Here is a 14,516-nt window from a genome sequence, read left to right as displayed (position 1 = left end):
AGATCAAAGCCCCTTATGATTCCCCAAAGCCACTATTTTAGGCCCTAAATTCAAACCAGTAATCACCGAGTTCAGAGAGAACATGCTCTTTCACCCCAAGCACCCCATATCATCTGGCCCCTGCTTGAAACCACCGAGAAATTAAGAACAAGCTTGCCCTGTTTCTGTGCAGAGATGAGGCAGGCGGGGCCTCACAATTCACTCTGCTGGGCAAAGCCAAGCCAGAAGTGAGCTGTGCCTTTGAGCAATGAGCCTGTGGCAGGAAATGCTGCTTTTAAAAGAATGTTCTAAGCCACGGTTCTTTGACCAAGAAAATAAAACTATTTTATGACAAAATAACAAAGGTCCAAAACATTAAGGAAAGTAGTTTTATGCTCTAAAAATCATACATTAACACATATAAGCGTGGGTGTGCCTGACATTGTTACAACCTGGCTGGGTTGTTTTTAACTGGTTGCGTCCCTCAGAAGGCATGGAGAGATCCTTGGTTTCCATGGCACTAACCTACAATCCATGAGGTCAGTGTCGATCAGACCCACTGCCCTCGGTCTACCCCCCTGCTTAGACAGTAGTTGGCTTTGCATGCTGGCCAAGGACCCAACTGTACCTCACTCCACAAACATTTGCGTACGTAAGACCTATGCTTTGTATTTGTAAATGTTTTTACTTTTCGAGGTCCTTTCCCATCTGTTCACTCATTTTAATCTCACACAAAAGTAGGAGGCTGGCGAATTAGGCATCAATAGGCCCACAGCGTAGCTAAACAGCAGGATAGCATAGAAGAAGCAGGAGGCTGAGCTACTGAAAATCCCCGTTTGTATCCAACTCTCCCTCTTCCCTTTGGAAAGCCTTGGACAAGTCACTCTTCTTCATACCACCATCATCTCACCTCAAAAAACTGGACAGGAATTCCATCTTTGGGGCAGCTCTAGGCACTTAGGGAGTGCGACTCCCCAGATGAAGTACTCAATAAATGATATCATGCCTACTGTCATTGTTATTAGGAAACTGCCTCTCATAAAATAATCGAGACTCCTAAGGTCACACATCTGACTTCCACAGGACAAAAACCCAGGCCCATGTCCTAATTCCCAACCTAGTGTTGTTTTCCCTGGACCAAACTGTCCCAGTGCCTCAGTGACTGACCCAGTTATGCCTGACACCCTCAGCCAACTATGATCCTTTATGTGGCAAGTGACTTCATTTAAGGGCTCAAAAGTCTGTAGGTCATTAGAAAAAAATGTTGATGACCGAAAACAAAACCTGTGACCCGCAGGGGGTATGGAATTTATCACGTGACACGACCTGCATCTCGGCAAGCATGCTAGCATCAGAGGGTCAGGTGCTGGGTGGGGCGCTCCCCAGATTACCAATCTCTGCAGCTCTGGAAGGTTCCACAGCAACCAGTCTGGGCTCCACGTTTAGGAAGAGGGCTTCTCCACTGGCGTTGATGGCACGACCAGAAGGCCTCACCACCACGGAGAGCCGATGCATTCCGACCGGCAGCAGGTCTGTCTGACAGACCACGTTTGTTTCGTTTGAGAAAAGAACTCTGCAGATTGTTTTGTTCACCGTAACCTCCACGGCCTTGGGGTCCCCAGAGAAACTAGTTCCAAAAATATAAACCAGTAGGTGGATGTCACCATCTTAAAGAAGGAAAAATAAATAAATAAAAGAACAAAGTCATCTCTCAATGCTGTAACCCCATTTAAGAGAACTCTGTCTAATGTCAAATGTTCATTCCCTCTCACCTTCCCCTCCCCAAATTCAAGGAGCTGAATGACGACTCCAGTATTGGGCATCTATATTTATTATTGCAATGTACAGCCCCCATCTGAAGTTTTCTCAAACTAGGAATAAGAGAACACTACTCAACTCTAAAAAAAAAATGATTAAAAAAATCAAAATAAACATTTCAAAACAGGGGACAAAGAGAATAAAACATTTTAGGTCATCAAATCCCCAACTGTCTCAGGGTACCTGGGTGGCTCAGTTGATTAAGTGTCTCACTCTTGGTTTCAGCTCAGGTCATGATCTCAGGGTTGTGAGACTGAGCCCCACATTGGGCTCCACGCTCAGTATGGCGCCTACTTGGGATTCTCTCTCTCCCTCTCCCCCGCCTCCCACCCTTCCCCTGCTCAGGTGTGCAGTCTCTTTCTCTCTCAAAAACAAAAAACACCTCCACCTGCCTCCATTTCAAACCATAACCATATTATTTAGATTGAACAAAAAATATACTTTCTGCTGTATCACTTAATATCCACCCCATGAACAGATGCCCCTCCTGTCCACCCATCACCAGGTACTTGGCCTCTAAGAAATCACTGAGCCTGAAGTCATGACCGTCTCAATGCCAACTCACAAACCATACCAAGGGAATACCACACTGAGTGGACCTGGGGAGTTGACTCTTCGAGGTACTGGAAAGAACAGGAACCTGAGCAATGGGCAGGTATGTCATTGACACGCACAACCACCTGAAAAAAAGGCAGAATAATTAAAGGCAAATGTATGCATTTCATGTGCTCATGAGTACTCAGAAAGCACTTGTGAAATTTGCCCAAATTAACATGTTTAATGACTCTTTCTTCTATTTCTCAGTAACAAACCCTAACGAATGATTCAAAGCATGTTACGCTTTCTTAAAATGATGGCTGTTATGCTGAAACTTAACGTTTCTATAATCAAATATGCTAAATCTTGAGTAAATTTCTTTTCTGTAGTAAATTTAAGAAAATTCAAACTATCCAATGACTTTTATCACTTTAGATTATGTTCAACTAGATATCTGTGAAAAGTCTTTTCTTTGCTGGTACATGCCAACAAAGCAGGCACCTTCCTTGCATTGTACTACATGGATATGCAACTGGAAAATAGTCTACCTGGGCCTTTGGTTTGGGGTCTTTTTGTTCTAAAATGGTAGGTCCCCAGTAAGAGACTACATGACTCTTCCTTTCACTGTTACTAATGTTAATGTGGTAGAACTCTATCATACGTGGAGATGGGGGGAAAAAAATAGGACTTGTTTGATGCTCTACATATAAAATACAGATTAAAAGCACACACTCTATTTATAATACTGTTTGCTTATGGAGGGAAAGGGTGTGGGGATGGCATGAAGGCATACATGATAAAGAACACTTCAATGTTATTTCTCATGTTCTCTTTTATTCATAAACACACACAAAATATAATCTATCAAAATGGTGGCCATTATTAACCTTTGGTTTGGATACCCAGGTGTTGGTTACATTATTCTTTATAGTTTTCACATTTTAAAATTTTCTCAAATTAAAAGCAGATGACCTATAATAGGACTACAGGCAGACGGAAAAGATAAAAGGACATTTTAAGGAGAAAAGGCACGGACTTAGCTCATTTACTTTCCAGTGCCACTGCGTGGAGGTAACAAATCCTATGTGACTATCGAGGTTCGCCATTTTGGGGACCATAATCACAGCATCAATAATTATAATAATAGGATACTGTGTTTACAAAGCGCTTCTATTTTCGAAGTGTTTTTCATGCACCGTGGAAGTAAAAAGGGGACAGCCATAATTGTCTCTGTTTTATGGAGTGGAAAACTGATCCAGGATACTGGGCTGAGACCCTTGGAAGTGGTGCTTGTACTCTGGGTGGCCCATGCACTCTCACCTGAGTGTGTTGGTTGGCGGTAACCAACATGTCTCCAAATATGGGTCCAAGAAAAACTCCACCATCATACACCACACGCATGGCTGCAGCAGGGTCCACTCCAGTCAGATTTGCATCAGAGACCTGAGATGGTTACATTTCTGGTGAATTCTGTCACGGAACAGAAGTCTAATCTAATGGAAGTCTAAACCTCATGATAAAGGGTCTCTTCACATTTCAGGTAACCAGATGCTAAAAAGTGAAGGTGACACTGGGGTGAAGCCTAGAAACCTAACTGTAAATAACAGTTAATGAAAGCCCCAGTAGACTAGAGGAATATTTATGTGCCAGTAGAGCTGCCAAAAAAAAAAAAAAAAGTACAAAAAACAATCTTCTCTCTCTGTCTTGAGATATTCTCTTTCTATGTGCTTTTCTATTTTATATGTTTACAATCCAAAATAATAAAATAAAAGGTAAGGGGAAAAGTGCTATGAGATGACTCTCGTCCATCCTCCATCTCTACCCCAATATTCTGTTTGAAAACCAGATGACCCAATACCATATAACGGGGATAAAATTTTATCTTGGGTTTCATTTTATAATAACCAAATGCTAGATGATCATTAGATTATTTTTTAAAACCCTAAATATGCAAGAGCATCTGGTTTTGTCATTATCCAGAGACAGCAAATCCTTTTCGAAACTTCCTTCTGTTGTGCCATCTGCCTCCATGATAATCTAAGTCAATCACATCTGCTTAAATTATCCAATAACAGATATAGAATCATTGTACGATGGACACTGACCAACAACTTCTACCTACACTGAGTTAGGGAAGAAGACATTGGGTTTAAATTGCTTTATCAGCAATTGAACGTATGAGATTAAAAAAACATGCCTTGAAAACTTCCCGAATATTTGAATATTCGAATAAAATTAATAATTCATGACAGTTTTCACCCATATAATTCTGATTTTCTTTTAACAAAATTGCTCCTGGATGTCAAATCCACAGCACTAGCATACATACCCTAATGAAATTGGGCAGATCTCCAACTTGGGTGGACCAGGAGAGGGTCCACACATGTTCGTAGCAAGACTTTAGATCCTCTGTCACAGTGAAGTCGCTGACGTTGAGGTACCTAGATGTGAAGTTATCAGCATTGTTCTGTAAGAGCTTGCGAAGGTCACTAGCTGATACATGCACGGGGACATCTGTGGAATAAGGTTTTGATATAAAACATACAACATCCTAATTACTCCACCACACCGGGTTTCCTCATTAAAATAACAGAGAATAAATGTAAAGAAGCCCACTAATTATAGAGGAGACCCTCAAGTTCAAAATGTGCCTTTGAGTGAAACCCCAGCCCAGTTAACCATGTGTTTCCTAAGGCAAACACAAGGAGACGCCTACTTTTTATATTGTGATACCTTTAATCAGTGTCCCATCTCAGAGCAAGCGGAGAGCATCGTCCCATCAGACAAAGCCTTCTCTACTGTCAACTCCAAATATACACTCCAGACCCCTTGGTAATGACCTGAAAGCTTAATTAAATGGTGGGTTTTCCCTGGAAAAATTTAGCTGGCCCTGTGAACAGAGAAAAGTTGGCCACCTTTCACAGGGAGTGGGGGAGGCTCCCAGCAGCTGACACCCATAAAAACTTAGCCAACCCAGCTGAGGAATGTTGGCATTGAACTTTGGTTTCTCTATTAGAATTCTTTTAAGCCCAACCACCTGCTTCCCCATTCCACATCCCCACAGAAAAATAACAGCGCTCTGTGCTTAAGCCCTGGTTAAACCCTGGTTCTTGCTTTACCAAAAGTTTCCATTTCATTAGCTACTCCCAAAAGTCCCAGGAGGTGGGCCATTTAGGTATTCTAATGCCAACTTTAGAAATGAAGAAAATGAGACCCAACAAGATTCAGAAGCTGGCCAATCAAGCGAGACGGGTTTTCACTTAACCCAAAATGCCTTCTAACTCTTCAAGGGTCTTCCTCTTGAAGTCCACACAGCCTGAGAGGGTAAGAAAAGACCACTGTCTTTCTAAAATGCAAACAAAATTCTTCTCATTTTAAAAAAGGTTGTTCCACATTTAGATAATGTGAGGCCATTACCATTTCCCAAGTCCTAGTTAAGGCTGACTTCCCTGAATTGTTTGGCAGTGATGTGAAGGGCATCACAACAGAACACGGTGGCAGGAAGAGTATCTACAGACAAGCTGCAGCTCATGAGAAGGGAAGCATGACCCAGGGATGGACTTCAGAGACACAGGGCACTGTCACTTACTCACCCACATTTATCAGACTCCAATAGCCCACAGCCTTCAGTTTGTCCTAAGTGGCCCAATTGGAGTTAAAACCCCATTCCTCCTACCCGAGAAGATTCTTGAAAGCCCAGCCATCATTTTTCTTGGGAGGACAGAAGACTTTTGGGCCACATGCCAATTTTTATACAGCCACCATTTACCTCTCCTGAGCCTCCCTTCTGATTCTCCTAGGGTCTTACCAAATAAATAGTGCCATCACCTCTATTCCTTATCCTTTGTGAAATGTGTGTATTCTTAAGGATTTAGAAAAGGTTCCATGCCAATTACATCTGAAAGCTCTTTCTACACTTTTATGACCACTCAAATTCTCAATAGCATATGGTGTCACCATGGAGTTTGACTTGGAAGGATGATGTCTACCATGGAAATTGGCCTAGGAAACTCTAGAGAGAAGAGGACTGACCTAATCAAATACCCGAGTTCATATCCAGACCTGCCGTCAACTGTTTGTGTGACCTCTGGGCAAGCTCCAGTATACTGGGTCCCATGGGCCTTCAGAAAGAGACATCAGTGTCCTAATTCCTGGAACCTATCACTATTTCCTTATAAGGCAAAAGAGTGTATATTATATTGCAAAAGATGTGGTTAAGAATCTTGAGAGGAACAGCTTATCCTGGGTTATCCAGGTAGGCCCTAAATGCAATCCTATGTATCCTTATAAGAGAGAGACAGAGGAGTCTTTGAGACAGAAGAGGAAAGAACAATGAGACCATGGCAGCAGGAGTGGGAGTGATGTGGCCATGGAATATGGGCAGCCACCAGAAACTGGAAGAGCTGGGAAAGAGATCCTCCCCTAGAGCCCTCAGGGGGAGTGTGGCACCGCTGAAAACTTGATTTTGGATTTCTGGTCTCCAGAAATTCAAGAGAACAGATTTCTGTTGTTTGAACCCACCAAGGTTGCAGTGATTTGTTATGACAACCCCGGGAAGCTAATCCACTCAGTTTCCACATCCACAAAACTAAAAAGTTGGGATCCTATTAAATGATATGGTATCATTACTGTCCAGATCTTTAATTTTAAGAAGGCCATGTTCAAACGCTGGAAACTAAACAAAACAGCTTTAAGGCTGTCACCCTGCCTGACAATCTCTCAGGATGCTGTTTGCCCGAGAATGCCCCTAAAAATGAAAATGAGACATTGATGCCCTCCAATTGTCCCTTTACCAGGAATCTCTGTGGTAGGAAGTTGGATGCGGAAGTATCCTCCTAAAGGGGGGCTTGTCTTCTGTATCCTCTGTGTTGTCACCTGGACCACCCCAGATCCTTCTTGTCCTCCTTCAGTGGGCACAGAGCTGTGGCAGGTCAAAAACAAAGCCTTAAGCACAGTAACCATCCAGAAGTGCCACTCCAGACAGAACTTAACCCCAGCTCAAAGAACATGCAGTCAGCCATGTTTCCAGGACACAATCTCAACCTCCCAAACATTGGACACCCTGTCCCATCACGGCAGAAGAGGTACAGTGGAAATTTTAAGATTCTTTATTTAAAAAAAGATTTTATTGGGATGCCTGCATGGCTCAGTCAGTTAAACATCTGCCTTCGGCTCAGGTCATGATCCCAGGATCCTGGGATCAAGTCCCACATCAGGCTCCCTGGTCAGCAGGGAGTCTGTTTCTCTCTCTGCCTGCCTCTCCCCTGGCCTGTGCTTTCTCTGACAAATGAATAAAATCTTTTAAGTTTTTTTTTTATATTTTGTTTATTTATTTGAGACAGAGAGATTGGGAACACAAGCAGGGGGGGAAGGGCAAAGAGAGAAGCAGACTCCCCTCTGAGCAGAAAGCCCGATGTGGGGCTTGATCCCAGGACACTGAGATCACGACCTGAGCCGAAGGCAAACACTTAGCCCACTGAGCCACCCAGGCATCCCAAATATTCGGATTCTTAAAGAATGTTCCACCCTGTCTCTGCACTGATCCTGGGAACACAGGAACCCAGAATAAAAAGTGATGACCCCAGCCTCCAGCCTCCACAGCTTTGGCCCTGAAGCACAAAGTAGACAGAGAACGTGGTCTTCTCTAACCCATTCACATCATCAAGTGAGCAGACAGTGCCCTGTTCCACAGACGCTTCCCCACTCTGTATCCATCTGACACACAGGCCACTCCTTCTGGCCAACTTCTTAGCTGGTTCCTGTGTGCAAACACACTGGCCTGCCTAATCTTGCTTTTAACACAATAGATGGTCAAAGAAATCATGACATACCATGAGATGGACTACCATTCAGCCAATGAAATCATATTTTAGAAAAATCATACCATTCCCCATCAGTGATATGGGGAAATATTCAATTTAGGCCATTAAGTGAAATGGGCATGTTACCAAATATAGTGTGTAATGTATGGTCCTAATTTGAGGTTTAAAAAGTAAATATTATACATATATATATGGGTATATGTATACAAAAACTGCTTAGAAAAAAGGGAGTTAGAATATGGATCTAACATATCAGTATAAGTTACCTCCAAGCAGAGGGATTATGAGTGACTTTTTATCTTTTCCTAAGTCTTTTACCATATTTTCCAAATTTTCAACAATAAATATATATGACCTTTATCAATATTAAGAACTATATGTTGATGGGGATGCCTGGGTGGCTCAGTGGGTTAAGCATCTGCCTTCAGCTCAGGTCATGATCCCGAGGGTCCTAGGATCGAGCCCCCCATCCGGCTCCTTGCTCAAGAGAAATTGCAGGGAACCTGTTTCTCCCTTTGCCTCTGGCTCCCCCTACTTGTGCTCTCTCTGACAAATAAATAAATAAAAGCTTTTTTAAAAAAAAAGAAAAAGAACTGCATGTCGATGCACTTAAATACAACTATACTGAAAGAGAGTGATGCCATCTGCATTGGGGGATAAAGTTAGCAGAGGCCAGCCCAAGGGGGTCCTCTGTTGCTGAGGCAGAAGGCTTCCAGAAGGAGTTAATGGACTTGAGGAAATAGGAGAAAGGAAGGTTGCCCCGACCCTTCTATTGTGGACCTGTTCAGAGTAACCCAAATCAGCCTCTAGCATTTCTGAGTTAAAGCGTTGGCATGAGGAATGCAGGACTGCAGGTTGGCTAAGATGGCCCCTCCCCCTCCCCCACCGCTGCTCCTTCACTCCTTGATCCTGTTGATGGTCTGCACATCTTTCCTGCCCAGCGGGCCATGGAACACTAAGTCAAGGAGAGCAGACCACAGACTCAAGCTCTCTGTACCTGCCCTTTATACACCACCCCAGCCATGTATGAGCAGAACTCATCTTGGCACATGTTAGAAAAAGATGGAAAGAAAAATGTTAAAGGCAGCGCATCTCGAGTCTTTCATCCCTATTGGGGTTTAAGTGAAAAATGAAAAAAACGAATTAGAGCACACGTGTGTTCCAGGAGTTGGGTGGATGGAGCCTGATCCTAGGTTACTGCTTTATAAACAGCGCCTAGACTCTGTTGACTAGTAAGAAGCAACGCTTATGGGCCTCTAGTGCCATCTGGTGGTAAGTTCTTAGAAACAGCTTTTTTTGTTGTTTTTTATTAACATACAATGTATTATTTGCTTCAGGGGTGGGTACAGGTCTGTGATTCATCAGTCTTACACGATGCACAGTTCTCACCATAGTACATACCCTCCCCAGTGTCCATCACCCAGCCGTCCCATCCTTCCCACCCACCCCCTTCCAAGAACCCTCAGTTTGCTTCCTGAGATTAAGAGTCTCTTAGGTTTGTCTCCCTCCCCAGTCCCATCTTGTTTCATTTTTCCCTCCATAACCACCCCTGCCCTGCCTCTCAAATTCCTCATATCAGTGAGATCATATGATAACTGTCTTTCTCTAAAGATTCATTTCCCTTAGCATAATAACCCTCCCCAAAAAAAAGAAACAGCTGTTTTTTTTTCCTTAGACTATTTCATTTCGCCTCGAAAAATTCCAATTAGATTCATATATGGGAAATGGAATGCGGAAAGTAAGCAGAATACAGTGGTAATGGGAAGCTCTGAACAGCAGAAAAATACAACTACTTAAAAACAAATTTACTAGAAATTAGCTCTCAAAGTGTAGACCCCAGACCAGTAGAATCAGCGTTGCCTGGGAGCTCATTAGAAATTCAAATTCTCAAATTCTCAGGCCTCCCCTCAGGACTATTGAGTTAGAGACAGAGTGGTTAGGGCCCAGCAATTTGTGTTTTAACAAGACTTCCCCGGTGAATCCATTCTGCATTGTTAAGACTGAGAACCGTGGTTTTAAGCAACAAGTCAGGTAGCTCTTCCTGAAAGTCCCACCTCTGTGTCCCCCACAGGCCAACTAACAACCCTAAGAAGGGACAAGTGAGCAAAGACCTCTCCCTACCTTGCGGTGATGAGTGGGAGCTCCCGGCCGCACCCCACCAACCAGAAGCTGATGTTGTAGACTGGAGGGGATCCCACCACGCCGAGCGACTCCACCAGGTTGCCCCCGGGGCGAGCTGTTTCGGAATCTGCTTGAGAAACTAGAGACCAATGATCCCATCGTCAGCAAGCAACTGGTGTCTGGCGGAAAATCCTCGCGGCAGATGCTGAGTTACTTGGTTCCCAACCCCCACTTCAAGCAGAGATTCCCACCTGTCTGCCACCATGAGAGCAAAGGAAAAGGAGGCAGGAGGACGCGGCTTCAGACCAGAAGGAAAATGTGAGGTCATGGTTGAGTGAGACAAACGCTAATTCCATAGCTAAGTTTAATAAGCCCCACACCAGGCCAACGTCCCTCCCGACGGTATGGGATGCACCCCCACACAAGAGAGGACCTAAGGCAGCGGGACTGCTACCCCTTCCTGCTTTCCACCCCAAGGCCCCTGGCAACTCTGGGAACCTACAGCAGATCCCCTTCAGAACACTGAGCGCACAGGCGCCCTCTAGGGTATGTGAGCGCTCATTCACAGAGCGGGCTCAGCATATGCGCAGAAACAGGGCAAGCCTTCAAACCGACTACTGCGCAAATCCTGATTTTCCACTTGTATTAGGTAACCATTTGGCTGATCAACATAATCTAAAACTGTTTCCTCATTGGTTAAGTGGGAATCATAACACATCAATCTGCATGGCACAGGGAGTTTAGTGGGATGGCAGATTCAAAATGACCAGCACAATATTTTATGATTCTCTTCCCCTGGGTAAGGGACACATCTTCCCCAAGACTGTATGATCAGAACAGTGGACAGTGTTCTGATCCACTGTTCTGTGGACTGTACAAAGCGCAGCATCTTTGCATGACCCCTGCTAATTTAGCATAATACTAAGCACACAGCAGATGTTCAATAAATGCTTATTTGCTCATCTGGGCACAGAGTCATTGAAGGCTTGGCTCTGGTGTCCAGATGACAACCCCCCCCCCCATCCCAGCTGTGTGATTTGGGACAAGATATTCAACCCCTCTTAGTTTTGGTTTCCTCATCTACAGAGTGGAGATAATAGGACCACTTCATGGGCTTCTGAGATCTCAATGAGAAGTAAGTGATAAGCACCATTACATACAAGGAACGTTCATAGAGGAGAGGAGATCAGAGAATATGAAGTGTGAAGCTGATCAGATAAATCTCAGTTAACAATGGCTATGGGCCTGATTGTGGAGGGTTCATCTTGCCATTAAATCATCCTCAAAGCAAAGTCATCGCCAGCAGGGAAACTAGACAAAATGGGAGGGGGGCTATTTCACCCCCTCACCTCAACCCTAGGTGGTCCCACATACTGGAGCATTTGGTGGCTAAAGAGTGGGGCAGTGAGGAGGGGCTCTGTCTCCTGGACTTCAGGGTTTAGAGAGAGTGGAAACAGAGTTGATCATCTAGTCCTGAGTTCCCAGTCAATGGTTCAAGTGCATGAAATATTGACCGCCTCAGCACTCCAGGAATCCAGATAGTGCTTGGGTGGGGGGTGGGGAGAGCAACAAAAGGTCCAGCCAGTTGTCTTGGGCCCCAAGAAATTCAAGTGGTTACCCCAGCACTCCATTTGAATATTATCATCGCCTAATTATGCCATAACATGAACAGGGTTTGAAATCAGTCAAAGCACAGATGTCCCCAAACACTTAAACCGGTGAACCAGGTAAGAAATGGAATTTTGATGAGTATCCTAGAATGAGGAGATTTCAGGGCCGAAAGTGAGACCTCCTGCCACCATCCCCAATCTCTCTTGCCCTCAGTTCTATAACTTTCAGACAAAAGACTATAAAGGGAAAAGGGAAAGTAGGCAAAAGTTGGAAGCCTCGAAGCCCAGGGACAGACTGCCCCATTCTGTCTTGGCTGTGGGTTTCTCTTCCCCTGAGTGCCCATCATACTTGGATAGCCTGGAACCCTGAGGACAGCAGAACCCCTGATGAGCTCTTTGTCCTTAAGACTCATGGACAAGCAAAGCTAGGGGAGGTTGCTGTGCCTAAAGGAGATCAAGGAGGAAGATCATGGAGGAAAGGGCTAAGCTTGAGCTCTGAAAGTTGAGTAGGAGGAATGTGGATACGCAGAAAGCAGGACAAGCCTATTCTCATAAGGACATGGTTAACTCTCTCACTTTTCTGAGTCTGCCTTGAAGGTGTAAATGAGACCTTTAGCCCATTTACAGGACCAGATATTGCCTTATTCCTTCCAGCAATTTGCAGGACAGACATAAATTCATGGACAGGTGTAGAAATCCTGCTAACTTAACAATAATCATGATAATAGTAATAATAACTGTTTATATTTATTGAGCACTTCCCATGGTCCAAGACCTGTAATGACTTCATTACATTCTATACTTCAGTTAACCTTCACAGTAATTCAATAAGATGGGGTCCTTCTTATGCCCATTTTACAGATGAGGAAACAAAGATTCTCAGCATGAAAGTGGTAAAATTGGGGTAAGAGCACAGAAGAGCAAGCATTGGATAAATGGGGGGGGGGGAATTAGCTAGAAAGATAGAGGGACCAAGGGGACACAATCCCAAACCAATCTTCTTTCCAGGACCAATCAGACAAGATGGGGAGTCATGTGTTTCTTCTGCATTAAAGGAAGAACTGCCACAAGCAGAAAAGTCTGAGGTCAGCATTTGATAGACAGGCCCCTTAAAGAGAGCAGATTCAATAATCACCTGTTATGTTTGTGTCCGCAATAATAATTTCATCCACATAGAACCCACGGGTCTCCTGAGACAGAGGGAAGAGGTCGATCTGGTGAACCAGCACAGGGGAGTTTACCAGAGCTGGCTCGAGATCCACAGAGCCACGCACACAGGTCTCCCAGAGGTCCATGCAAGTGAAACGCCAACTGAAAAACAAAGCCCACAGCAGAACTGGGCCCCTCTGTGTGCACCTGCAGCCCCTTCCCAGAGAGCCAAGTTCACCAGCCTGGGGGCCTGCAGACTGTGCAGTCAGGAGAGACACCTCAAGAACCCCTGCACCCCAGCAGTCCTGTGTGCCATGGGTACAGGCATCCCATCCAAGACAAGCTCAGTGTGTGGTATCACGTGGGTGAGGCACACTTCAAGGCAGTCATTCGCTCATGACAATGTCAGCAGCATTTTCAGATTACAGTATAATTATGTATCTTCAGCAGGTCATACGTTAGGCTTTAACCACAGAGAAGATTAATACTCCTAGACTCACTGAGGTTTAAGACCACTTACAAAACCCATAAGACCAATATGGAAAGAACACAAAATCAAGGGAGCAAGAGGCCTGAGTTTCATTGCAGAGTCTTTATTTACTTGCTATATAAATTTTGGTGACTCAATAATTCTCTGGGTCCCAATTTTTCCTATCAGTAATGTCAAGGAACAGTCTCTAAAATCTCTCCCACATAAGATGTTCTATCATTCTATCCCCATGAAAAGTGTCAAGGGTATTTGCAAAAAGTATTATATTCCTAACAACTAACTACTCTTAAATCAAACTTCTTAGTTGACTAAGATGTGTTCAGAATCCCAAGGGAAGGGGTGCCTGGGTGGCTCAATTGGTTAAGAGTCCCACTCTTGATTTCAGCTCAGGTCATGATCTCAAGGTGGTGGGTTTGAGCCCCACATCCAGCTCCATGCTCAGGAGGGAGTCTGCGCTTGCTTGAGACTGTCCTTCTGCCCTCCCCCTGCTTATGTGCATGCTTTCTATCTCTAAAATAAATAGTTCAATTTTAAAAAAAGAACCCCAGGTTAATATCTGAGGCCCAAAATAAGAAATCATCGGTACCTCACAGGGGCCCCTATCCCCAAGACAGCTAATCATCCCAGCCGGCGGAATTGCCACCACACTCCCCACAGATTAGCTACCTGTCGGGACTGGTCCCCACAAGACTCCAGTCACAGGTGATGTTCTTCTTAATGAAGTTTTGAGAGTCGGTTGTGAAAAATACGGTCACCTTCAGGATGTTATTCTTGTGGCCTTTGTATGCAAGGCACAACTATGGACACCAGAGAAGGGTATGAGTTCGATTAGTGCAAGAAGCAGCCATTCAAGCAATGTGTCATCAAGAGGGTCCCGTCCCTAGGAAACTCCCTCATGCTGTGATAGTTAATGTCAGTCCAGGTCCCATCCTCCTGGAGCTTACTAATCTCACCAGAAAGGCAAACAGAATAAATTGTCATTGACTCCGC

The 14,516-nt window shown here is 44.3% G+C and overlaps 1 protein-coding gene across 1 annotated transcript in view; it reads right to left on the bottom strand.

Annotated features, from left to right (window-relative positions):
- The window catches only part of PKHD1 (PKHD1 ciliary IPT domain containing fibrocystin/polyductin), a 443,932-nt gene that overhangs the window by 394,533 nt on the left and 34,883 nt on the right, over positions 1–14,516 (bottom strand). Inside the window, exons 20-27 of the mRNA XM_032864542.1 lie at positions 14,193–14,323; positions 13,023–13,198; positions 10,278–10,416; positions 7,128–7,255; positions 4,664–4,848; positions 3,655–3,777; positions 2,372–2,477; positions 1,371–1,646 (exon numbers count right to left, since the gene is read on the bottom strand). Coding sequence (XP_032720433.1) covers positions 1,371–1,646; positions 2,372–2,477; positions 3,655–3,777; positions 4,664–4,848; positions 7,128–7,255; positions 10,278–10,416; positions 13,023–13,198; positions 14,193–14,323 — 1,264 coding nt within the window. The remainder of the gene's footprint in view (positions 1–1,370; positions 1,647–2,371; positions 2,478–3,654; positions 3,778–4,663; positions 4,849–7,127; positions 7,256–10,277; positions 10,417–13,022; positions 13,199–14,192; positions 14,324–14,516) is intronic.

The sequence above is a fragment of the Lontra canadensis genome, unplaced genomic scaffold (assembly GCF_010015895.1).
Source record: "Lontra canadensis isolate GAN:19392208 unplaced genomic scaffold, GSC_riverotter_1.0 scaffold27, whole genome shotgun sequence".
Lineage (NCBI taxonomy): Eukaryota > Metazoa > Chordata > Mammalia > Carnivora > Mustelidae > Lontra > Lontra canadensis.
Note: the sequence above shows the minus strand (reverse complement) of the source record. Positions and strands in the feature narration are given on the sequence as shown.